This window comes from Salmo trutta, unplaced genomic scaffold (assembly GCF_901001165.1).
Source record: "Salmo trutta unplaced genomic scaffold, fSalTru1.1, whole genome shotgun sequence".
NCBI classification, from domain to species: domain Eukaryota; kingdom Metazoa; phylum Chordata; class Actinopteri; order Salmoniformes; family Salmonidae; genus Salmo; species Salmo trutta.
The window spans coordinates 88018-115005 of NW_021822406.1; the positions used below are offsets into that span (position 1 = coordinate 88018).

A 26988-nucleotide genomic window follows, 5' to 3' on the forward strand; every position below is an offset into this window, starting at 1 on the left:
AACCGTTCCCTGATTAACACTAGTAAGTACTGTCTTAAAAACAGAGGCACAAACTCTGCAGTTGTTGAACTGATGTGTGGTGTTAAAGGGGAAATCTACATCCATATTTGTACTTTTAAATCATTGATATATATAGCCAGTGGTCAGTCCTTGCATCCATAGGTCTCTCTATGAATTTGGAATGACAGCTTTGTTATTGTTTGAACTGCATATTGGTTGATGTGTGGCTTTTTTAAAGGGGCAAACTAGGATTTAAACAGCAACAAAATATCAGCCCTGAGACTTGGTTTGGTAAACAGCTGAGGGATGGGGGCTGGAGAAATGTAACCACTCTCAAATTCATAGAGAAAGCTATTGTATCAACCTTAACCCAAAACCTAGTGACCTCGTTAAGAAGTTCAGACATCTTAGAAAACCTGAGAATTTGGGGAACGTTAACAGAATTTTGCAACCCTAGTGGTGGTGAATGAAAAATGGGCATCTACCCACAGGATGATAGCCTTCCCTGTGGCTCAGTTGGTAGAGCATGGTGTTTGCAACGCCAGCATGGTGTGTGCAACGCCAGGGTTGTGGGTTTGATTCCCACGGGGGGCCAGTACACACACACACAGGAAAAAAATAATGAAATGAAATGTATGCATTCACTACTGTAAGTCGCTCTGGATAAGAGCCTCTGCTAAATGACTAAAAATGTAAATGTAATAACCAATATGCAGAAAATTTAAACATAAAATGTAGTAAAATGACAAACATACCACAACAGGAATCATATTAATTGTATTTTTTTTTACGAGCATCTGCAGAAGACAGTACGTTACATTTCAGTGATGCATTTAAAAGTAGGGGTCCTAACGGTTATAAGGCGTTGCCTTGACAATCACTGAATTCACTATGTATACAAGGACCTTCCAGAAGGTCAAAATGAGGTTTAACCAGGTTGAGGCTATACAGTGTTTGTTTACAAACAGTGGTGTTATAGGAGCTCATGTTTTGGTTTCTGATGGGGAAATACAGTTGAAACATTTGAGGCATTTATAAGTTATATTCTTCAAGAATCAATTGCTATAATGCCTGACCCCATTTAGTCGACTGGTTGATTGTTTGGTCAACAGGCTGTTGGTCGACCAAGATCTTTTTGTTGAGCAGTCGCAAATTATATACATGTTTTATGGCACAAGAGACACTTGTCTGATTCGTTCCTGTCTCAGTGGACTAATCCATTGATGAGGCTGCGGGGATGGCGCAGTCCAAGAAGGGGCGTGTACACTACATGCTTTTGGCCCTGATTTAGCTGTGTCAAGCTTTTGTGATTGGAGACAAAATCCCCATGTCGTTGCCTACTCGGGGTGTGCAGCCGTCACTGACGCTCGTCTAATGTGAGCTGGTCAGAGACACAATCTGAGGGCTACCAATCACGTCTTTGAGCAGTCCCAGATGTCCCAATATTTTTCAAAACATGTTTGATTTTATCGGCCCTAATTACAAAAGCATTGTAGATGGTGAGATGTGCAATGACATGTTTTGAGAACGGTGATCAGAAATAGCCAATGAGAGCTCGCCAGAGAAGAAGCCATGGAGATGATGACGTTGTGTAGACTCCAGCAGGAGAGATGACTACTAGTATGTGTTTGTATTTGCCTTTAACCAAAGCCAGTGTGAAATCGTTACAGCTTTGATGTTCACAAGCAATGTTATTCAAAATGTTTGGTAGATATTTGAACTCTGTAGTGTAAGGGTGAATGTCTGACTGAAAAGGTTTATGCGGCTGCTTTGAGCCACAGCTAGTTCTAGCTACGTCAACAATCTAATTACATCATCACGTCATTGTTACATCATAAACGTTTATAAGACAGCATGAGGAGCTAGAGGAAAGACTCTTGTTTAATGTGATTTAATGTTAATGTTTAAGGCTCAGATGTTAGGATCTGTAGTGCTGAGTGGCGCAGCGGTCTAACGCACTGCATCTCAGTGCTTGAGGCGTCACTACAGACACCCTGGTTCGAATCCAAGCTGTATCACAACCCGACCGTGATTGGGAGTCCCGTAGGGCGGCGCATAATTGGCCCAGTGTTGTCCGGAATTGGCCGGTGTAGACCGTCATTGTAAGTAAGAGTTTGTTCTTAAATGACTTTCCTCTTAACTTTTATTTTAAATACATTAAAAGAAAATCTAAATAAGATGCTTATGGCATGTCTCTCTCCAGATTCCCTCCCACCAATTGGTGCTCATTCATTGTTTCCTAACTTCATGGTGTGAATTGTTTGCCCTTTTGATTGTTAGTGTCTATCAGTTCCCCAATACATATATCACCAGTTCTACATTTACCATTAATTCCCATCATGTATCATCTACAAAGTTTGTTTGGTTACGGCAACTTCTGTTAATGCATTCCATATATTATTATTATTATTTGTCATTGTCAGAGTGGACACCTTGTTTACAGAGCTTATAACCTATGCCTCACTGGTGAGAAACATGTTGGTTTATTTCATTCCATTTATTAGTTTTGTCAATTTATTAATTGTCTTTTTATTTGTAGCGCTCCTGTCAATCTTGAATAAGGACACTCACCTGATTACACATAGAAGCAGGCCCAGGACACTCACCTGATTACACATAGAAGCAGGCCCAGGACACTCACCTGATTACACATAGAAGCAGGCCTAGGACACTCACCTGATTACACATAGAAGCAGGCCTAGGACACTCACCTGATTACACATAGAAGCAGGCCCAGGCTGCCTGGCCCCCAAATGTAGACCTATAAATGGGCCCATTTGGGGATGTCTGATAGTATTTCTGATTGTCTTAACGCACCACCACTAATGATCTGTAGAGCTTCTCAAAGTATTTTTTTCTTCACCTCAAACAGAAAGTAAACAAAGTCTGCTTTTACATCCATTGAGAATTACAATAGTTCCTCAATGTAGCAGATTTAGGTCGTTCCCTTTTAGATAACAAAATATATATAAGTCGTCCTCTGATTCATTGCAGACATCAGAAAATAGGCCAGATTACTTCCTGTGTCTGTTTGGATCTCACCGGCGCGTGAAACTAAGAGCATATTGGATGATGTCATATTTCATTCTCCCAGTAGATGGTACTAAAATTTTCACTGTACCCATCATGAGGTTGCTACCCATCACAAATGAAAGTTTACAACAACGTAGGGTGCACAGGTTGAGAGAAACACTTGAGTTATTCCTTCTCGCATCAACACGCTCTCCTCCTCTCACCTTTTCCCTTCGTTTGTGGACTTCAATGCACAACACATCAGCTGTATGTGACCAGGATAAAAAACTAATTCCAAGCCAAACCATATCATAACCGCTACACACAGCCTACATCGTTGTCACCATATTAGCTAAAGTAACGTCATAGTCAACATAGCTAATAGGACTAACGCGTTAGTAAACCTGCTACAATCATGCAGTAACTTTACAGTGTACAGTCAGTAAGCAGTTTAGCAGTTACACCGGCATGCCATGGTGGTTTTCCTTTGTAAAACTTAAAGCTTACCTTTGATTTAGAAGAGTTCAATTTTGTGTTGGATAGCCAGCTAGCTAACATAGCATCCCTCTGTTTGAGCAGGGTGTTTGAGTAGACTAAACGAGCTAGCTGCATTTGCTAGCTAAGAAAGTCAAACTGAAAAAAATGACACACTTGCTTCTCCTTAATTTAAGAAATACATTTGTTTAAAACTGTTTAACTATTGTCTTTCTCTCTTTGAGTCAACTACTCACCACATGTTATACACTGCAGTGCTAGCTAGTTGTAGGTTATGATTTCAGTACTAGATTAATTCTCTGATCCTTTGATTGGGTAGACAACATGTCAGCTCATGCTGACATGTTGTCTACTGCCTCTACTGCCTCTACTGCCTCTGATCTGGCGGTCTCACTAAACACTCATGCTTTGTTTGTAAATTATGTTGGAGTGTGCCCCTGGCTTTCCGTAAATAAATAAAAAACAAGAAAATGTTGCCATCTGGTTTGCTTAATATAAATAATTTGAAAAGATGTATATTTTTACTTTTGATACTTAAGTATATTTTAAACCAAATACTTTTAGACTTTTACTCAAGTCGAATTTTACTGGGTGACTTTTACTAGAGTAATTTTCTATTAAGGTCTCTTTACTTTTACTCAAGTATGACAATTTGGGTACTTTTATTCCAACACTTGTGCTACCCAACAGAGTGCTGCTGAGGCTACTGTAGACCTTCATTGAAACACAGTGTGTTTTAATCTATTATTTGGTGACGTGAATATATTTATTATAGTTTTATCTACAAAGTTGTGATCAGGGAAGAAAAAGCAAACACTCCAAATAGCACAATTGGTTAGGATCCCATAAGATGGCCGGCTTTCCAATGCAGCGCCATTCTTAATAACATTCTTAACGTGAACAAGGAACAACATATTTTATTGGATGTGAGATAATTACCTTCTGTAATATAGCATAGCTTTGTAATCATGACATGATGTACTTTCATGGAAAATAAGCAGGTTTCTCGACTCATACCCTGAAATTTAGAAGGGATTTTTCGTGAATATTGGCTTAGCAACGGTGTGACGCGGCATGACAACGTGAACGCGGTTGGTCGACAGTCTGTTGGACAGGCGTTAGACGTTTGGAAAGTTATGAAACTTCCTGAAAAGGTTTCATTTAAAACATTTTTGTTTACTAGCCTGTTTAATTTGGATCCCGTAACGCGGTTAGTCCCGGGCTTGTGTCTGTTTAAATTCCTGCTATTTGTTGTGATTTCCATCGGCTTTACGAGGTGTGACTGGAATTGTGTCGAGTACCAACGTACTCCAACTTCAAAGAAAGTAGGGAGTGTTTAGCCTGGTACAAAAAAATATGTCTACAGGCAATTTTTACAGCAATAGGAAAATAGCTTCAACAGCCTTGTCCAAATTCTGGTGGATTCAACTAACAAAAGAAGGGACGATCTGACCAGAGAGGTCCAAGACCTTAAGAACAGTTTGCAGGTCTCCCAGGGAGAGGTTCATGTCCTGAAAGAGACTTGCAGCAAGATGGCAACAAACTGTATGTTTCCGTGAGATGACATCATCACTGTCTGTGAATTATTATTATTACAGATGACATCATCACTGTCTGTGAATTATAAATACACTGTGATTTCTCAAAGCTGTTTAGACATGGAGAAAATACAATATATTGCCTAGCCATGATTGGTTGAGATGATGAGGGGGCTGGGAATTTCACGAGAAAGAGTCCATTCTGTGACTCAAGGCTTCTCTGTCAAATGGCACATCCTGCTCTCTGTTACCGTGGAGATTTCAAAGATCCATTGGATTTACTAATATTGTCATCATGAACTACATGAAAAGTGTAGCTACATATTTCAATACCAGTGTTGTCCTGAGTACAGCTGCTGGTATCAACACAGCTCTGTCTACTGTGGATAAAGCAGTCTGAACTGGTTGTCCTGAGTACAGCTGCTGGTATCAACACAGCTCTGTCTACTGTGGATAAAGCAGTCTGAACTGGTTGAAGCGGAGTACAGCTGCTGGTATCAACACAGCTCTGTCTACTGTGGATAAAGCAGTCTGAACTGGTTGAAGCTGAGTGGGAAGGATTATTCAGAAAGTGTTTGTCTGCTGTGAATCATCATAATCCATACACCAGTAAGAGTCTACAGTTAAAATGCCAAGATACCTACAGGTACATATGGTGTTGTCTCAACTGTATCAAAAAGTCATTTTCATATTAGCTATAGAGCTAGTTAGACAGTTGCATACAGGTACCGTTATAGCTTGCCGTTGTTTACAGATGTCTCGTTGCGGGATGAAGCAACGTTAAGACAGCTAGCTGAGCTGGCCAGTTGCATTCTGCTGTTAATGTTGATTGGGACACATGCTAAGATGGCTGGCTAGCTAGATACTATGAAGTGATAGCTAAATAGCTAGCTAGCTATTGGGTTATAGATTTTGAGATCGTTTTTTTTGCATGTTCAACTAGCTGGCTAGCTAGATGAATACCTTTTACATCTAGCCAGCTGGTAATTATGAAGCTAAATGTTGGCTCAATCTAGCTAGTTATCTTGTCTGCATTTCCATTGTTGGGCTGGAAGCAGGTTAAGTGTGAAAAGGGCATTTAAGTACAGCAGTCTACAGGCAATAACAAGCTATAGGACATTAATGAATTCATGTTTTAACCTATTTTTCTGTAATTTGTCTACCAGTACAAGGAGACGGTCGAGGGTGAACAAGTAATACTTCAGGTATTTTGTCTTTGTACTCTGAGCTTGTTGCTTGGACTTGGGGGTCAATTCATGTTATTGCTGGTATACAGCTTTGAATGACTATTTTAGTGTACTTTCCTCCTTTACAGTTTTAATTGTCTGTAGCCTGGTGTTGTTGTGGCCATGGAGCTTTCACTCAGATGGAACCAGGTTTCAGCTGCTGCTCATTGTTGACGTCCTTCCTCCCAGAGAGGTGAAAGCATCCCCATGGCTGGACACGACCCGGCCTTTTCACTTTTCAATGAAAAGGCCATGGACATTACATGTCCTGGTCCAAAGGGCAGGACAGAAATATGCTCTCAGGCTAGATGAATTTGTTCATTTAATAACCTGAACCAGAGTTACTCAAAGGATCTGATGATATAGTCCTCAGTCTAGATATTGGTTTGACCTTCATGTGTTTTAGGTTTTTCCTAATTGTAGGCTACTACCTTTTACTACTTGAAGTTAATAAAGTATTTTATTGTTGAAATATTTTTTTTTTTAAGCCTCACTGCTTTATCATGTGGCCACATTCTCATGTTCCAATGTGAATTCTTTAAGAGATGGGCGGGTCTAAGGCTCTAGAGGGTGTGAAAGATGATAAATGGGCGTGAACAAAGAGCAGCACTGAAGATATACAACAATAGACAATGTAATACTGTTAATGGTTTGCCTAATGGGGGAACCTGGTGAGATAATGTTCAGAGAATCCAGTTAGGAAATTTGGTGAAAGTATTCCTTTTCTAAATAATACGTTTCCCAAGGATTAATGTTTTGTGAACAAAGAGCAGCACTGTAGCTGTACAACAATAGACAAAAAGTAATCTGGCACACTGCTTCGGGTTTCAGCAACTTCAATAATTTATTATAGTCAAGAATCATCCACTATACTATAACTACTACAAATAAGTTTGTAAAAGCATTTAAACATTCATTAAGGACGTAAATTGTTGTACAACTTTATGGGCATCACCTTTTAGCTAAAAGAAACAGTCAATTTCTGCTGTTGTGGGCCTTTAACCATCTGTCTGACTTTGTTGTTCGCACAGGAGAGGGATGTGACTATTGTGGATCCTCTGGGGAGCCTCAACAACATCATGAAGCTGATGTGGCAGAGAAAAAATCACAATCACACCAGAGAATACACACAGGAGAGAAACCTTTTACCTGTGATGAATGTGGAAAGAGTTTTACTCAGTCAAGCAACCTGATATCACACCAGAGAACACACACAGGAGAGAAGCCTTACCACTGCTCTGACTGCGGAAAGAGGTTCTCAAGAGCAGAGAACCTAAAAGTACACCAGAGAATCCATACAGGAGAGAAACCTTATAGCTGCTCTGACTGTGGGAAGAGTTTTTTTTTGTCAGGACATTTAAAATCACACCAGAGAATACACACAGGAGAGAAACCTTATAGCTGTGATCAATGTGGGAAGAGTTTTACTCAGTCAAGCAACCTGATATCACACCAGAGAATACACACTGGAGAGAAATATCACAGCTGCTCTGATTGTGGGAAGAGATGCACCACTTTATCAGACCTCAAAAGACATCAGAGAATCCAAACAGGAGAGAAATGTCATAGCTGTGATCAATGTGGGAAGAGTTTTACTCAGTCAAAGAACCTGATATCACACCAGAGAACGCATACAGGAGAGAAGCCTTACCACTGCTCTGACTGCGGGAAGAGTTTCCCCAGATCAGATTCACTAAAAAGACACCAGCGAACACACACAAGTGAGAAATCTCTTAGCGAGAAATCTCATAGCTGTGAACAATGTGACAAGAGATACTCTGATAAAAGATCTCTGATTAAACACCAGACAATTCATACATGAAGGAGTTGTTCCATGATATCAATTAAATAATGTCACAATGAAGAATGTTTTAACATTGTAGTAGGAGTATTTTAATGATGTCACAATGTAGAATGTTTTAAAAGAGGTTAACATTGTAGAAGGAGTATTTTAATGATGTCACAATGTAGAATGTTTTAACGTTGTAGAAAAATTCAGGTTCTGAATTGAAAGAGTACTATTTAACATAAAAAGTGTTGCGTTACATTTACCTCATTGGTGACCCACTTGAATTAAAATGCAACATTTCAAAATGTAGCTAGCTGTTTGCTACAAATTGTGCTCTAACCAGTGATGTACACATTATTCACCGATTCCGTGTGGTTTTTGATCTGTTAGTTTTAACAGGACGTGCAACCTCATCTCCCTCCTCTCGTGAAATTTATTTCCAAGTGATATCGATATGAGTGATGACAAATAAGTGTTGCATTTCTCTTAGTTTTGGGGACCCCTACATTTAAATGCATCACTCCAAAATGTAGATGACAGTCTTCTGCAAATTGTCGTTATTCCACTACTGAAGAAACATGACTCAAATCACCTCATATTTCAAACATCCAGTCTGACAAAATATACATGTTTTATTATTCCATTACTCACCATTAAGTTCATTATTGCTAATACCTATTAACAAAGGGGTGTACATTTGGCTTTGATATTAAATATTTCATAACATTTTCAATTTATGTAACATTTGCAACCAAATGACAATTTTTATAAATGTTTATAAAACAATGTAAAACAAGCTTATATTTTGGGTTGGATATTACATCCTAGTCTTACTATTTTAATCAATGGCATTTCCTTAGAATGCTCATTAGTCTCAGTTTTATTGTTATTATTTTTTTTTTTTATCCTCTTGTGTTTGTTGTGTAGTAAATATTTCAGTTTTTATTTTCATAGTTTTTTTTATTACATTTTCCCTGTGAAGCCATTGTGTTGCATCCATGTCTGAAATGTGCTATATAAATAAAGCTTGATTTGATTTGAGCATATTGTAAAACAAATGAACCCAATGAATGACCGACCAATCAACATATTCTTTCAAAACCAATGAACAAATGTGTGTAAAAGCAACACATATCTTGGTCCATCTTAGTATGATAAACTATAAATTCAGTATAGGGTGGCAGGTTGCCTTGTGGTTAGAGCGTTGGGCCAGTAACCGAAAGGTTTCTGGATCAAATCCCTGAGCTGACAAGGTACAACTCTGTCGACCTGAACAAGGCAGTTAGCCCACTCTTCCCCATCTTCATTGTAAATAAGAATTTGTTCTTAACTGACTTGCCTCGTTAAATAAAAGGTCAAATTGAAAAAATGATGTTTTTAAAAAAATGAAAAACAGTATATATTCAGTATATCTAAATAGTGCATAGTATGTTAGTTCCCTATCACTTTTCAACCAATCCAGTACATTTTTGTTGAACATTTTGAAATTGTAGTGTAATATAGAAATACTCATCAACTGGCTGAGTCACCATTTAGTTTGGAAATGATCCAACCATTGTTGGTTGGTGGAAATGATCCAACCATTATGTTGGTTGATGGAAATGATCCAACCATTATGTAGGTTGGTGGAAATGATCCAACCATTATGTAGTTTGGTGGAAATGATCCAACCATTATGTAGGTTGGTGGAAATGATCCAACCATTATGTAGGTTGGTGGAAATGATCCAACCATTATGTAGGTTGGTGGAAATGATCCAACCATTTTGTAGCTTGGTGGAAATCCCCATCGACTGAGGATGAGGTGTCTCCATTTTGTAGATGTGTAATAATGATGTTGAATAATAATAATAAACTACATTCATCAATCTGACTCCATTATCATGTGAATGCTATAGGGCCCATAATAGAATCCAGTGGATTTAGCCACGGTTGTGAGCCTTGCGTCACCACTCAGAATAGTATAGAGATAATAATGTCGCCGAAGGAGATGGCTGTCATTTTACGATCCCATAACCAGTTAATCTACCTTTACCATTGGTCCTATTAGCCAAAGTACAATCAATCGATAATAAAATACACAAACTATGAGCACGTATATCCTACCAACGGGACATTTAAAACGAATATCTTATGTTTCACCGAGTCGTGGCTGAACGACGACATGATTAAGCTTTTTCGGCAGGATAGAACAGCTGCCTCTGGTAAGACAAGGGGCGACGGACTATGTATATTTGTAAACAACAGCTGGTGCACGAAATCTAAGGAAGTCTCGAGGTTTTGCTCACCTGAGGTGGAGTATCTCATGATAAGCTGTAGACCACACTATCTACCTAGAGAGTTTACATCTATATTTTTCATAGCTGTTCTATATACCACTGCACACCGATGCTAGCACTAAGACCGCACTCAATGAGCTGTATAAGGCCATAAGCAAACCGGAAAATGCTAATCCAGAGGCAGCACTCCTAGTGGCTGGGGACTTTAATGCAGGGAAACTCATCCATTCTACCTAATCTCTACCAGCGTGTTAAATGTGCAACGAGGGGAAAAAACTAGACCACCTTTACTCCATACACAGAGACACGTACTGTCATAACGTCCACAGAAGGTGGCGCCACTCCCCGGTCGAGTGGCGCTCGGCGGCCTACTAGCTGCCCCCGATCCATGTTTCATGTGTCTGTTGGTTATGTCTGTTTAGTACGCACTTGTTCCTTGTTTGTAATTAGTGGGAGAGTATTTAGTTTGTCTGTTTCTTGTTTGGGATTTGTGCGGGATTGTTCTGTGTTACGTTAAGGTTAAGGGCTGGATGTTTTTTCCTATGTGTTTTATTTACACAACATTGTTGATAGGCTATAGGGTTGCCGGGCTGCGCCCCGTGTATTTTTGAGTTTGGAGCTGTTCTCCTTCTTGGTTGTGGTTTGCACCCTGCCTAGTCGTTGTATTCACTCTGGACATTATTAAATATGTATTCTACGGACATTTCATCTCCTGCGCCTGACTCACCCGTTTCCTGCTCCTTGAGATACGTGACACGTACAAAGCTCTCCCTCGCCCTCCATTTATCAAAACTGACCATAATTCTATCCTCATGATTCCTGCTTACAAGCAAAACCAAGCAAAAACTAAAGCAGGAAGCACCAGTTTTTTATTAAATGAGTAGGTCTGTCCAAACTTTAGACTGGCACTGTATATGCATGAAACATACATTCTGGAAATCATGTCTCACACTCAGTCATAGTTAGTAGAATAATGCATGGATTGGTAAGATTTTGTGTGGAGGAAAGTGAATTTTGTATTTTATTTTTATTTAACTTTTATTTAACTAGGCAAGTCAGTTAAGAACGAAGTCTTATTTACAATGACGGCCTACCCCAGCCAAACCATGTAAACCACCTAAATATACTCACATTCACAGAACAGTTAGTATTTGAAACTCAAACATGAATTTCCCAACTGCTTTTTCTGTAATCCTACCGGCTCTTTATCAGTTTCCATGGTATTGGTCAACTGCTATTTGAGAACTCATGTGGTTTAGAAATCAAACTTTGGGTATCTTATTGCACAGCACAATGTACAACTGTTTTTAGAGAAGATTGTACTGTAAGGTATGCTATATGTGTAGGCTATGCTATATCTGTAGGCTATGCTATATGTGTAGGCTACGCTATATGTGTAGGCTATGCTATATCTGTAGGCTATGCTATATGTGTAGGCTACGCTATATGTGTAGGCTATGCTATATGTGTAGGCTAGACTATATGTGTAGGCTATGCTATATCTGTAGGCTATGCTATATGTGTAGACTACACTATATGTGTAGGCTATGCTATATCTGTAGGCTATGCTATATGTGTAGGCTATGCTATATCTGTAGGCTATGCTATATGTGTAGACTACGCTATATGTGTAGGCTATGCTATATCTGTAGGCTATGCTATATGTGTAGACTACGCTATATGTATTGGCTATGCTATATGTGTAGGCTAGACTATATGTATTGGCTAATATGCAGCAGTCATCTTTAAACCTCCATTCTAGGATACATTACACAAACATTTCTTTCTATATACATGCTTTTATTTGGGTTTCTGTGGAAAGTATATGATTGGAATGTATCTTTAAGCCTGCAGCTAGTTACCTGAAATGAGACATATAATCAGGCCAAAACATGATTTTTAAAAATGCTATTAACTGACATGGATAGCTAGCTAATGAAATACAAATGGACATGTACAGTAGCTGACTAGGCTATTCAAACTGTAACATTGGCTAGCTTTCAATAAATTGGATAAATGGTGTAGTTACCTCTTCATACTATCAAGAGAATTCTTGTACTGAATATTTCAGTCTTTGGGAGATAGATTTATCTGTTTCTCTTCATCAGACAGCAGCTCACGTTTTCACAAGGGGCTGTAGTTATATAGTAGATAAAAGCAGGCCATTGGCTGCCTCCATAAGAAGGGACTTCAGATTGGTTCCAAGTTTAGGAGTTGGTCAAATTTGCCTGAGAAGACTGTTGAAATGTACTTTTTATGAGCAAATGTGCAAGAATTGAAGGTGCCAACAAATGCTATAGTCTTCATAACAATATTTTACGGTCATATACAAAAAAATCTGGTCCTACCTCGACTGGGACCGATTAACTTCACTATTTTCAGCTTCGGCCCACCACCTAATAACACAACCACTACAGATAGAACAATGAGCCAGATATTTCACCTGAGGAATAAATGTGAAACATCCGGTTGGCGTTTCCACTCACTACCAAATATGGTGATGAGAGGAAACCCTGTGGGAGAAGAAGTAGCCGGATGGATTCTGGCCGACATTCTGCAAACATTTCTCATTGATGATCTCAATACAGTTTTCTGTTTCCATAACTAGAATATGTAATAAACAGAGTTTTAGTTAGTATAAGACCTCCGTAGCACAGAGTACATCAATTTTACATTGCAAAATTGTACATTCTGGGTAGTTTAGAAGATATCTGGAAATAAGTTAAGAAATATGTAATAAAAACAAAAATAATTCTTTGTACTTATAGGTAACCATATCGTAACTACAACTAAGTTACTAAGTCTTTAACCACACTGTGTTGTTACACTGGTGAGTAAAACTCATGATTCCTACACTTTAACTTTTTGTCTGAAAATAAAATATAGATTTTACTCAACTGCGTTACCCACTCCAGTCAACAGATGGCGGTGTGGAAATTTAAGGTAATGCTGTTAGTGTGACGTATAATCTAGTGGACGGGACGCTTCTTTCAACAGCAACAACAGTTATTCAGCCACCTCGGTAGCTTGCTAGACAAAATAGCCGAACCAATAAAGCTCTTCAGAGGCTTTCGTGCATATTAGCCACTGTGTTTTAAACCCACTTCTGTCGTCTAGTTAGTTATCCGATTTAATTTCATATTTACGGTGTTGTTGTTATTAGTCAGCTAGCGGGCTGGTTAAGTTAGCATTAGCCTAGCTAGCTAACCTCCCCGACAATGAGTTCACTAAGCTACTCTCCTCCTGCTAAAGAAGAGGTCTGCTGGACGGAGAAAGAAACTCTCGTTAAAGAGGAGGAGGAAGAGGAGGCTGTTACAATACAACAACAAGTAGAGGGTGAGGCTGTTACAGTGAAAGATGAAGAGAAAGACGTTACAGTGAAAGAAGAGGAAGACGAGGATGCAGTTTTTGGAGTGAAAAAGGAAGAAGAGGAGGAAACTGGATATCTGGGCCCGGTTTACCAAATGCATCTTAAGGCGTCCAATGGTTCTAATGATGAACTTAGCCATAAGATGGTTTTGGGAAACCGTTCCCTGATTAACACTAGTAAGTACTGTCTTAAATACAGAGGCACAAACTCTGCAGTTGTTGAACTGATGTTTGGTGTTAAAGGGGAAATCTGCAATTGCTACGTCCATATTGTGACTTTTAAATTATTTATATATAGCTATTGATTCATGAAGAATATAACACAGGCCTCATGAGCTTAGTTCAACTGTTGTACCCCATCAGATCCCCAAATAAGCTTTTTTTTACTCCAATGTTTAGAAACAATGTAAATCAACACTGTGTAGCCTCAACATGGTTAAAACTATAATGGTGATATCATGGATGGTCAGTCCTTGCATCCATAGGTCTGTCTATGAATTTGAAAGTAGTTACATTTCTCCAGCCCCATCATCTTATTACCTAAACAGTGGCAGAGTGACGCTTTGTTACTGTTTGAACTGCAGGTTGGTTGATTTGATTGTGGCTTTTTTAAAGGGACAACCTAGGATTTAAACAGAAACAAAATATCAGCCCTGAGACTTGGTTTGGTAAACAGCTGAGGAATGGGGCTGGAGAAATGTAACCACTCTCACATTCATAGAGAAAGCTATTGTAGCAACCTTAACCCAAAACCTAGCGACCTCTTCAAGAAGTTCAGACATCTTGGCATAACAGTTATAAGGTGTTGGCTTGACAGTCACTGACTCAGGTTTGAGTCCCGCTCAGGGCTACCCCCTGAATTCACTACACTATGAATACAAGGACTGGCCATCCATGATGTCATTACGATAGTATAACCAGATTGAGGCTATACAGTGCTTGTTTATGAACAGTGGCGTTATACAAGCTTATGTTTTGGTTTCTGATGGGGAAATACAGTTGAAACATTTGAGGCATTTCTAAGTTATATTCTTCAAGAATCAATTGCTATAATGCCTGACCCCATTTAGTCGACTGGTTGATTGTTTGGTCGACAGGCTGTTGGTTGAACAGTCGCAAATATACAGTCAGTGTTTACTCATTTAAGTGTGTCTCTGCGCCACGATAGAATCGTTGCCGCCACACCAAAAGAAACATCCTATTTCTACCAAACATAGTTTCAATAAAGTTCTGTAAAGCACATTTGCTTTTCTTGGTAAATAGATAATCTGTCTGGGTTCAACACAGTTCTGAAGGTTATTTAGCTCTGTGAGCTGTGGCAGGCAGCCTGCAACTCAAGAAACACAGCACGCCAGTGACCAGTGCGCAAGTGACCGGTTCGTAGTACAGAAGCTCTGCTGCGCGAAACACAATTGCCTTGAATCAACCTCAGAGTGCTCCTGGGTGAGAAACTGCAATAAAGGTACATTAGCTTGTTTTGTTTGACTAACGTTAGCTAGCCAGCTAGTTAACTACATCAGCTAGCTATAACCTACAAACTCTACAAACATCATTCAGATCTATGATATTGTAACTTTAACTATCTAATATCCACCAGTATGTTGATGATGGATACATTGTTAACTAACGTTACTTGGCTAGCAAGTTAGCTAGCTAGTTGTTTTGGAACTGTATCAAGCGCAAGCAAGATAGCTACATTTATCTGTCTTCCATTCATTTTTTTTTTCTCAGATGAGTTTATTGAAATATTTCCAGGCACAGCTGCGAAAGAGAAAGGGGGAGCTTGGACAAGAGTGTCAGGTAATGTTAACTTAGCTAGCTAACCTCAAATCAGCCTGAATTAAATGAAACTTTCTTTAGTTAACTCTTTTAAAAGCTTAAGCTATCATTTTTATAACAAGTGTATGGCTTACTTTTCTAGACAGAGAAGAGGCAGAATCCTGGGAAAGAGGTAGGGATGCATGAGGGACAGAGTGGAACAGAGGAGAGTAGAGAAGGAGAAGAAATAGGAGTAGATAAAAGGAGAGGAGGAGAGAGGAGGAAGGCCAAGTGAGCACCACCGCCAACCCATATGGAACCCAAAGTGGCTTAAAATTGATAAGACTGAAGCCTTGGCTTTATAATACGCCACATGGTGAGTCACATTTCCTTTAATTAGGCGAAGGGTTAAACATGTTGGTGCATATTTAGTCTGAACTAGTCGACAGCGTTATGTGTTTATTTCTGAGCCAACTCCACCAGGACCTCGATGACCTAATGGGTCTGGGACCATTCAACATCAAGGAGGAGGAGGAGAGGGAGAGGCCAGGTGGAGAAGACCAAAGACCAGGGAGCAGTTCTGGGCTCTGTTCAGAGAGGAGGTAAAAACATTTTGTTTTTAAATGCTGTGAATGAAACCAATGTGTTGGATAAACTAAAACAAACTAGTTATTAATCACTTATTTTCTTTTCAGTAGCATGAATCTGAATTGAAATGAAGCATTATATAGATTTTATGTATTTCTATAAAATCAAAACTGTAATTTTTATTCAAAACAAAGGTGGTAAAAGTAGGCTAGACATTTATAGAATAAATCATACCTAGTTTGATGTTTCTGTGACAATCAATTAATTAGTTATTGATTTTTACCATTTTAAATGGCATTTGGCCAATGTCTGTTGAATGTCTGAATGTGTGAATATAAATCCAACTTTACCTCAGAAAGAAGGTCTCTGTTGTGTTTCTTTAGAAAGCTGCAGTACTCAATCTTAAATTGCATCCTGTATACTATAATAATTTTACCAATACGTTATTGAGCTCATTTCTGGGGATGGAAATTATATTTTAGATGGTTTGTTTGAGTTTTTTCCTTTAAAAAACGTCACCAGAACCAAGCTTTTGAGGACTTATACATTTTTGTTTTGGGGGGAGGCCCCCGGAACTCCCCTTAAATGCCCCCACCAACTTTCCCCCAGAGGAAACACTGTGTATCCCTTGACCTTTTTCCTTTTTTTTCTTTTTCCACATTCACAGCCTTATTCTAAAAATGGATTCAATGTTTTTTTCCCTCATCTACACACAATACCCCAATGACAAAGCAAAAACAGTGTCTTAAAGAAATGTTTGCATAATAAATATAATATAATTTAAAAAAAATGAAATATCACATTGTCATAAGTATTGAAGACCCTTTACTCAGTACTTTGTTGAAGCATCTTTGGCAGCGATTACAGCATTGAGTTTTCTTGGGTATGACGCTACAATCTTGGCCAACGTGTATTTCGGTAGTTCCTCCCATTCTTCTCAGCAGATCCTGTCAAGCTCTGTCAGGTTGGATGGGGAGTGTTGCTGCGCAGCTATTTTCAGGTCTCTCCAGAGATGCTCGATCGGGTTCAAGTCTGGGCTCTGGCTGGGCCACTCAAGGGCATTCAGAGACTTGTCCCGTATCCACTCCTGCAGTATCTTGGCTATGTGCTTAGGGTCTTGTCCGTCTTGAAGGTAAACCTTCGTCCCAGTCTGAGGTCCTGAGCACTCTGGAGCAGGTTTTCATCAAGGATCTCTCTGTACTTTGCTCGGTTCATCTTTCCCTTGATCCTGATTAGTCTCCCAATTCCTGCCGCTAAAAAACATTCCCACAGCATGATGCCGCCACCACCTTGCTTCACCGTAGGGATGGTGCCAAGTTTCCTCCAGAATTGACACGTGACGTTCAAGCCAATGAGTTCAATCTTGGTTTCATCAGTCCAGAGAATCTTGTTTCTCATGGTCTGAGAGTCTTTAGGTGCCCAAGGCCCTTCTCCCCCGATTGCTTAGTTTTGCCGGGCGGCGAGCTCTAGGAAGAGTCTTGGTGGTTCCAAACTTCTTCCATTTAAGAATGATGGCCACTGTGTTCTTGGGGAACTTCAAAGCTGCAGATATTTGTTAGTATCCTTCCCCAGATCTGTGCGTTGACACAATCCTGTCTCGGAGCTCTACGGACAATTCCTTCAACCTCATGGCTTGGTTTTTGCTCTGACATGCACTGTCAACTGTGGGACCTTATATAGACAGGTGTGTGCCTTTCCAAATCGTGTCCAATCAATTGAATTTACCAGGTGGACTCCAATCAAGTTGTGGAAAGAATGATCAATGGAAACAGGATGCACCTGAGCTCAATTTCAAGTCTCATAGAAAAGGGTCTGAATACTTATGTAAATAAGGTATTTCTGTTTTTTATTTTGAAATACATTCGCAAAAATATAAACTTGTTTTCGTTTTGTCAGCATGGGGTATTGTGTGTAGATTTCTTAGGATTTTATTTTATCCATTTTAGAATAAGGCTGTAACATTTACGTCATTTAGCAGACGCTCTTATCCAGAGCGACTTACAAATTGGTGCATTCACCTTATGATACCCAGTGGAACAACCACTTTACAATAGTACATCTATATCTTTTTTGGGGGTTGGGGGGGTAGAAGGATTACTTAATCTTATCCCAGGTATTCCTTAAAGAGGTGGGCTTTCAGGTGTCTCCGGAAGGTGGTGATTGACTCCGCTGTCCTGGCGTCGTGAGGGAGCTTGTTCCACCATTGGGGTGCCAGAGCAGCGAACAGTTTTGACTGGGCTGAGCGGGAACTGTGCTTCCGCAGAGGTAGGGAGGCGAGCAGGCCAGAGGTGGATGAACGCAGTGCCCTTCTTTGGGTGTAGGGACTGATCAGAGCCTGAAGGTACGGAGGTGCTGTTCCCCTCACAGCTCCGTAGGCAAGCACCATGGTCTTGTAGCAGATGCGAGCTTCAACTGGAAGCCAGTGGAGTGTGCGGAGGAGCGGGGTGACGTGAGAGAACTTGGGAAGGTTGAACACCATACGGGCTGCAGCGTTCTGGATGAGTTGTAGGGGTTTGATGGCACAGGCAGGGAGCCCCGCCAACAGCGAGTTGCAGTAATCCAGACGGGAGATGACAAGTGCCTGGATTAGGACCTGCGCCGCTTCCTGTGTGAGGCAGGGTCGTACACTGCGAATGTTGTAGAGCATGAACCTACAGGATCGGGTCACCGCCTTGATGTTAGCGGAGAATGACAGGGTGTTGTCCAGGGTCACGCCAAGGCTCGTAGCACTCTGGGAGGAGGACACAATGGAGTTGTCAACCGTGATGGCGAGATCATGGAACGGGCAGTCCTTCCCTGGGAGGAAGAGCAGCTCCGTCTTGCCGAGTTTCAGCTTGAGGTGGTGATCCGTCATCCACACTGATATGTCTGCCAGACATGCAGAGATGCGATTCGCCACCTGGTTATCAGAAGGGGGAAAGGAGAAGATTAATTGTGCGTCGTCTGCGTAGCAATGATAGGAGAGACCATGTGAGGATATGACAGAGCCAAGTGACTTGGTGTATAGCGAGAATAGGAGAGGGCCTAGAACTGAGCCCTGGGGGACACCAGTGGTGAGAGCACGTGGTGCGGAGACGGATTCTCGCCATGCCACCTGGTAGGAGCGACCTGTCAGGTAGGACGCAATCCAAGCGTGGGCCGCGCCGGAGATGCCCAACTCGGAGAGGGTGGAGAGGAGGATCTGATGGTTCACAGTATCAAAGGCAGCAGATAGGTCTAGAAGGATGAGAGCAGAGGAGAGAGAGTTAGCTTTAGCAGTGTGGAGAGCCCCCGTGACACAGAGAAGAGCATTCTCAGTTGAATGACCAGTCTTGAAACCTGACTGATTAGGATCAAGAAGGTCATTCTGAGAGAGATAGCAAGAGAGCTGGCCAAGGACGGCACGCTCCAGAGTTTTGGAGAGGAAAGAAAGAAGGGATACTGGTCTGTAGTTGTTGACATCGGAGGGATCGAGTATAGGTTTTTTGAGAAGAAGCGGGCAGGTTGTTGGGCGGCCGGCTGTCACAAGTCGCAAGATTTCATCTGGAGAGAGGGGAGAAAGAGGTCAAAGCATAGGGTAGGGCAATGTGAGCAGGACCAGCGGTGTCGTTTGACTTAACAAACGAGGATCGGATGTCGTCAACCTTCTTTTCAAAATGGTTGACAAAGTCGTTCGCAGAGAGGGAGGAGGGGGAGGAGGATTCAGGAGGGAGGAGAAGGTGGCACAGAGCTTCCTATGGTTAGAGGCAGATGCTTGGAATTTAGAGTGGTAGAAAGTGGCTTTAGCAGCAGAAACAGAGGAAGAAAATGTGGAGAGGAGGGAGTGAAAAGATGCCAGGTCCGCAGGGAGGCTAGTTTTCCTCCATTTCCGCTCGGCTGCCCGGAGCCCTGTTCTGTGAGCTCGCAATGAGTCGTCAAGCCATGGAGCAGGAGGGGAGGACCGAGCCGGCCGGGAGGATAGGGGACATAGAGAGTCAAAGGATGCAGAAAGGGAGGAGAGGAGGGTTGAGGAGGCAGAATCAGGAGATTGGTTGGAGAAGGATTGAGCAGAGGGAAGAGATGATAGGATGGAAGAGGAGAGAGTAGCAGGAGAGAGAGAGCGAAGGTTGCGACGGCGCAATACCATCTGAGTAGGGGCAGAGTGAGTAGTGTTGGATGCTCCTCCCTATGAGAGATGCCTGGTCCAAGCTGATTCAATTTAAAGTGTTCAATCAGATTTATTGGACTCCTCTGAGGCAGATCAGAATGGGTTTGATAGAATCCAACCTATGCTGGAGATGTCAGTCAAGTACAGGTGATATCATCCGTATGTTCTGGAACTGTCCAAGCTTGGATAACCTTTAAACAGAAGGGTCATGGAAAATATTGTGGATATTCAGGGTCATGGTAGGGCACTCCCTAAGCAGCCTCTCTCCCACTGGCGTATAGCAGCAAGGGTCAAAGGTTACCTAGCTGTGTACGCGCCTACTCCACCAACAGTCTGGCAACGTCTTGGGCAATATTTAAAGGTTTGACTGTAGGAGATATTTGTGAATGGGTGTAGACAAAGAAGAGCTATCCAGTAGGTGTAACAAAACATTCAAGGGCCATATTACAAGTTTATCAACTTTAAAAGCAGAATTACTTTCCCATTGTTCCTCAACTGTAGTGTATGATATACCATTTTCTAGCTCTTGAGTCTCTACTTTTATCCAATGTTAAAAACACAATTTCTAATGTTGCTACATAAGACAGAATCGAGCCGGTCGGTCACGTGTGATCCGTTACAGAAAGCTGGGTGTATTTCGCACGTCACTATTTCACAGGAGAGGCATTTGAACATAAAAAACTACAATTTTTATCAAAATGTCTCTTTTTTTGGGCAGAAATTCCTCCTTGAACATGTGAACTTTCATGTACTTTACTAACAAACTATTATGTAATCTGGAAATATAAATAAAATGTGATTTCACAAAGCTGTTTAGAAAATTCAGAATGTAGCACAGCCATGATTGGTTGAGATAATGAGGGGGCTGGGACATTCACGAGAAAGAGTCCATTCTGTGACTCAAGGTTTCTCTGTCAAATTGCACATCCCCCTGTTATCGTGGTATTTCAAAGATCCATTTGGATCTATTAATATTGTCATCTTGGACTACAAGCAAAGTGTTGCTACATCTTTCAGCTGCTTTTATCAACACAGCAGTCTGAACTGGTTGAAGCTGAGTGGGAAGGATTATTCAGAAAGTGTTTTTGTTTGCTGTGAATCATCATAATCCATACACCAGTAAGAGTCTACAGTTAAAATTAGAGGTCGACCGATTATGATTTTAACGCCGATACCGATTATTGGATGACCCCAAAAAAAACCTGATACCGATTAATTGGCCGATTGTTATTTATTTATTTGTAATAATGACAATTACAACAATACTGAATTAACACTTATTTTAACTTAATACCTAAATACTATCAATTTAGCCTCAAATAAATAATGAAACATGTTCAATTTGGTTTAAATAATGCAAAAACAAAGTGTTGTAAAAGTGCAATATGTGCCATGTAAAAAAGCTAACGTTTAAGTTCCTTGCTCAGAACATGAGAACATATGAAAGCTGGTGGTTCCTTTTAACATGAGTCTTCAATATTCCCAGGTAAGAAGTTTTAGGTTGTAGTTATTATAGGAATTATAGGACTATTTCTCTCTATACGATTTGTATTTCATATACCTTTGACTATTGGATGTTCTTATAGGCACTTTAGTATTGCCAGTGTAACAGTATAGCTTCCGTCCCTCTCCTCGCTCCTACCTGGGCTCGAACCAGGAACACATCGACAACAGCCACCCTCGAAGCAGCGTTACCCATGTAGAGCAAGGGGAACAACCACTCCCAAGTCTCAGAGTGAGTGACGTTTGAAACGCCATTAGCTAACTAGCTAGCCATTTCACATCGGTTACACCAGCCTAATCTCGGGGGTTGATAGGCTTGAAGTCATAAACAGCGCAATGCACGGAGAATTGCAAAGAGCTACTGGCAAAGCGCACGAAGGTGCTGTTTAAATGAATGCTTATGAGCCTGCTGCTGCCTACCATCGCTCAGTCAGACTGCTCTATCAAATCATAGACTTAATTATAACATAATAACACACAGAAATATGAGCCTTTGGTCATTAATATGGTCGAATTCGGAAACTATCATTTCGAAAACAAAACGTTTATTATTTCAGTGAAATAATGGAACCGTTCCATATTTTATCTAACGGGTGGCATCCCTAAGTGTAAATATTCCTGTTACACTGCATAACCTTCAATGTTAATTTATAATTATGTACAATTCTGGCAAAATAATTATGGCCTTTGTTAGGAATAAATGGACTTCAAACAGTTCGCAATGAGCCTGGCGGCCCAAACTGCTATATATACCCTGACTGCTTGCACGGAACGCAAGAGAAGTGACACAAATTCATGTTAGCAGGCAATATTAACTAAATATGCAGGTTTAAAAATATATACTTGTGTATTGATTTTAAAGAAAGCCATTGATGTTTATGGTTGGTGCAACGACAGTGCTTTTTTCGCAAATGCGCTTGTTAAATCATCACCCGTTTGTCGAGTAGGCTGTGATTCGATGAGAAATTAACAGGCACCGCATCGATTAAATGCAACGCAGGACACGCTAGATAAACTAGTAATATCATCAACCATGTGTAGTTAACTAGTGATTATGTTAAGATTGATAGTTTTTTATAAGATAGGTTTCATGCTAGCTAGCAACTTACCTTGGCTTCTTGCTGCCCTCGCGTAACAGGTAGTCAGCCTGCCATGCAGGCTCCTCGTGGAGTGCAACGTAAGGCAGGTGGTTAGAGCGTTGGACTAGTAACCGGAAGGTTACAAAAACGAATCCCCGAATCCCCCCTGAACAAGGCAGTTAACCCCCATTCCTAGGCCGTCATTGAAAATAAGAATGTGTTCTTAATCTGACTTGCCTAGTTAAATAAAGGTGTACATTTATTATTATTATTTTTTAATTGGCAAATCGGTGGCCAAAAATACCGATTACCAATTGTTATGAAAACTTGAAATCGGCCCTAATTAATCGGCCATGCCGATTAATCGGTCCACCTCTAAATGCCAAGATACCTACAGGTACATACGTTATTGTCTCAACTGTATCAAAGTCATTTTCATTGCTACCTAGACAGTTGCATACAGGTACCGTTAAAGCTTGCCATTGTTTACAGATGTCTCGTTGCGGGATAAAGCAACGTTTAGACAGCTAGCTGAGCTGGCCAGTTGCGTTATGCTGTTAATGTTGATTGGGACACATGCTAATTTGGCTGGCTAGCTAGCTAGACATTATGCAATTATAGCTAAAAAGCTAGCTATTGGGTTATAGCTTGAGGTAGTTTATTTACATGTTCAACTAGCTGGCTGGCTAGCTAGACATTATGAAATGATAGCTAAATAGCTAGCTATTGGGTTATTGATTGAGGTAGATATTTTGCATGTTCAGCTAGCTGGTAATTATGAAGCTAAATGTTTGCTAAATCTAGCTAGTTATCTTGTCTGCATTGCCATTGTTGGGCTGGAAGCAGGTTAAGTGTGAACAGGGCATTTGAGTACCGCAGTCAACAGGTAATAACAAGCTATAGAACATTAATTAATTCATGTTTTAACCTATTTTTCTGTAATTTGTCTACCAGTACATAGAGATGGTCGAGGGTAAACAAGTAATACTTCAGGTATTTTGTCTTTGTACTCTGAGCTTATTGCTTGGACTTGGGGGTCAATTCATGTTATTGATGGTGTACAGCTTTGAATGTCTATTTAATAAAATAAAAATAAACTGCTCTCAGGCAATTTGGTGAAAATATTCCTTTTCTAAATATGTTTCCCATTAATGTAGAGAAAGTGTGAAAATCACAGCTAAATGTTTGAATGCCTTTTTTCCTGAATGGGATTCTAAGTGTATCACCTTTTTAAAGCTGCGTTAGAGGGCACAGCGGTACTGCTAGAGGCGTCACTACAGACCCGGTTTTGATTCCGGGCTGTATCGCAACCGTCTGTGATCGGGAGTCCCATAGGGCGGAGCACAATTGGCCCAGCGTCGTCCAGGTTAAGGGAGGATTTGGCTGGGGGGGCTTTACTTGGCTCATCGCGCTCTAGTGACTCCTTGTGGCGGGCCGGGCGCCTTCAGGCCGAGCTCAGTCATAAAGTGAACAGTGTTTCCTCCGACACTTTGGTGCGGCTGTCTTCCTGGTTAAGCTGGTGGGTGTTAAGAAGCGCAGTTTGTCGGGTCATGTTTTGGAGGACGCATGACTCGACCTTCGACTTCCCAAGGAGTTGCAGTGACGAGACAAGATCGAAATTGGGGGTTAAAAAATGTAAATAAATAAAGCTGCATTACTTCCTCATGTTTCCTCCAACTACAGGTTATGATACGCCATTTAGAAGCTCTGTCGAAGGTTTGAGGCCGATACGTAAAGCTTAATAAAGAGCAGTGTGGGAGTTACTTATTTTTTCTCTCATGTTATTCCATTGATACCAGGCACCTGCAACAAAAAGATCAGCTCTTTTTCTAAGTTGTGATAGTTGCAAAATATGTATTTTGGATGCAGCAGCTGTTAGCTTGAATGCTAACGCTCATTGACATAGGCTGGTAGCAAAGCTAGCCAAAGAGCATTTTATTGGTTGAAGTCAGAAGAGTTAAAGGAGTTGATCTGCGACGATGACACAAACGTATTAAGCAGGACATTCAAATGAGCCTTACAATTGTAATTCAAAAGTAGTGTGAAATGCACTCATAAGCAATCTGTAAATGGAGGCTATTTTTGCTGGCAGCCTATGAGAACTCCCCTGAGTTTTCCCCCAGGTGGTGAATTCGTGAATAGCAACACAGATCTTAATGCCGCAATTTTTTTGCAATTACAGAAAGGGGCCTATATTGGAGGGGCCTGAATTGGATGGGCATGTATTGGTGGGGTCTACATTGGAGGGGCCTATATTGGTGACTAAAAGTCTGCTTAGGGTTTCAGCAACTGTAATAAATGATTTCTAGCCTACAATCATCCACTTTACTGCTAATAGGAAAGAAATAAGACAGAATGGCTATTGTTGCTCACTTGACTAAGACAATTGTCAAATAAGTTTATAAAAGCATTTAAACATTAAGGACAAATTATTGTACGTCATGGGCATCACCTTTTAGCTAAAATAAACAGTGGATTTCTGCTGTTGTGGCCTTTAACCATCTGTCTGACTTTGTTGTTCACACAGGAGAGAGACGTGACTATTGTGGATCCTCTGGGGAGCCTCAACAACGGCATGAAGCTGACGAGGCAGAGAAGAGTCTCTCCACATCAGAACATCTCAAGAAACAGCTGCAGACACCCACAGGGAAGATAACTAACCACTGCTCTGTCTGTGGGAAGAGTTACTCAAGATCAGATTCACTAAAAGCACACCAGAGAATTCACACTGGAGAGAAATCTTATCTCTGTGATCAATGTGGGAAGAGTTTTGCTACATCTAGCAAGCTGACTATACACCAAAGAAAACACACAGGAGATAAATCTTTCCACTGCTCAGACTGTGGGAAGAGTTACTCAAGATCAGATTCACTAAAAGCACACCAGAGAATTCACACTGGAGAGAAACCTTATAGCTGTGATCAATGTGGGAAGAGTTTTACTTCATCTAGCCAGCTGACTATACACCAGAGCAATCACACAGGAGAGAAACCTTACAACTGCTCTGACTGTGGAAAGAGTTTTGTTATATCAGGATATTTAAAATCACACCAAAGAATACACACAGGAGAGAAACCTTATAGCTGTGATCAATGTGACAACAGTTTTAGTCACTCAAGCAGCCTGATAGTACACCAGAGAACACACACAGGAGAGAAACCTTATAGCTGTGATCAATGTGGGAAGGGTTTTACTGAATCTAGTCAGCTGACTAAGCACCAGAGAACACACACAGGAGAGAAGTCTCATAGCCGAAAACAACGTGACAAAAGATACTCTGATAAAATATCTGATTAAACATCAGACAATTCATACATGAAGGAGTTGAATGCTTTTAACATTGTAGGAGGAGTATTTTAATTAATAATGTCACAATGTAGAACCCTAAACGTTTGCCCCCTGTTCTATTGATTGCAGCATGATATGGATATTAGCCTCACGGAAAAATCCAGTCTCTGAATTGAAAGAATACTATTTATATTATATTTATGTGATTAACAAAAAAAAAGTTCTTGCACTATTTTTGTTTTTTTAATCGTCTTATGTTTGTTGTGTAATAAATATTTCAGTTTTTATTTTCATTGTTTTTATTAGTCCATGTCTGAAATGTGCTATATAAATAAATCTTGATTTGAACAAAATTTGCAAAACAAATTAACCCAATATAACTGACCTTAACGAATCCAGTGCATTTATGTTGAAAATGAAAACAAACAAATGGATCAAACAGATCAATCCCACGTTTCCAGTCTGCTGAAGGCGTGGTGGAGTGGTAAACACCACCCCCGGCTCTACCAGGGACTTGAGGTGGTCTCCCACAGCTCTGTTTATGTCATGTTCTGTGGCCTTGCTGTATATATATATATGAGATGAGTAATGTAGCGTATGTAAACATTATATAAAGTGGCATTGTTTAAAGTGGCTAGTGATACATTTATTCCATCCAATTTTTAATTATTAAAGTGGCTAGAGATTTGAGTCAGTATGTTGTCAGCAGCCACTCAATGTTAGTGATGGCTGTTTAACAGTCTGATGGCCTTGAGATAGAAGCTGTTTTTCAATCTCTCGGTCCCAGCTTTGATGCACCTGTACTGACCTCGCCTTCTGGATGATAGCGGGGTGAACAGGCAGTGGCTCGGGTGGTTGTTGTCCTTTTGGTCTTCCTGTGACATCGGGTGGTGTAGGTGTCCTGGAGGGCAGGTAGTTTGCCCCCGGTGATGCGTTATG

General features: G+C 40.6%; 1 protein-coding gene and 1 long non-coding RNA gene across 3 annotated transcripts; both read left to right on the forward strand.

Annotated features, from left to right (window-relative positions):
- On the forward strand, positions 1-8864 carry LOC115182204 (zinc finger protein 239-like; the record flags this gene model as incomplete). Its single annotated transcript, XM_029743816.1, has 2 exons — positions 1-22; positions 7303-8864. Coding segments are annotated over 2 exons (813 nt in total), but the record flags the coding sequence as incomplete, so codon positions are not given.
- Positions 8865-13843: 4979 nt separating this feature from the next.
- On the forward strand, positions 13844-25325 carry LOC115182206 (uncharacterized). 2 transcript variants are annotated; one of them, XR_003873679.1, is made up of 4 exons: positions 13844-13884; positions 14995-15169; positions 15439-16067; positions 25289-25325. It is a non-coding gene; the product is annotated as an uncharacterized LOC115182206 (long non-coding RNA). The 2 variants fall into 2 exon arrangements; XR_003873678.1 differs by lacking the exon at positions 13844-13884 and having other exon boundaries at positions 14467-15169.
- The last annotated feature ends 1663 nt before the right edge of the window (positions 25326-26988 follow it).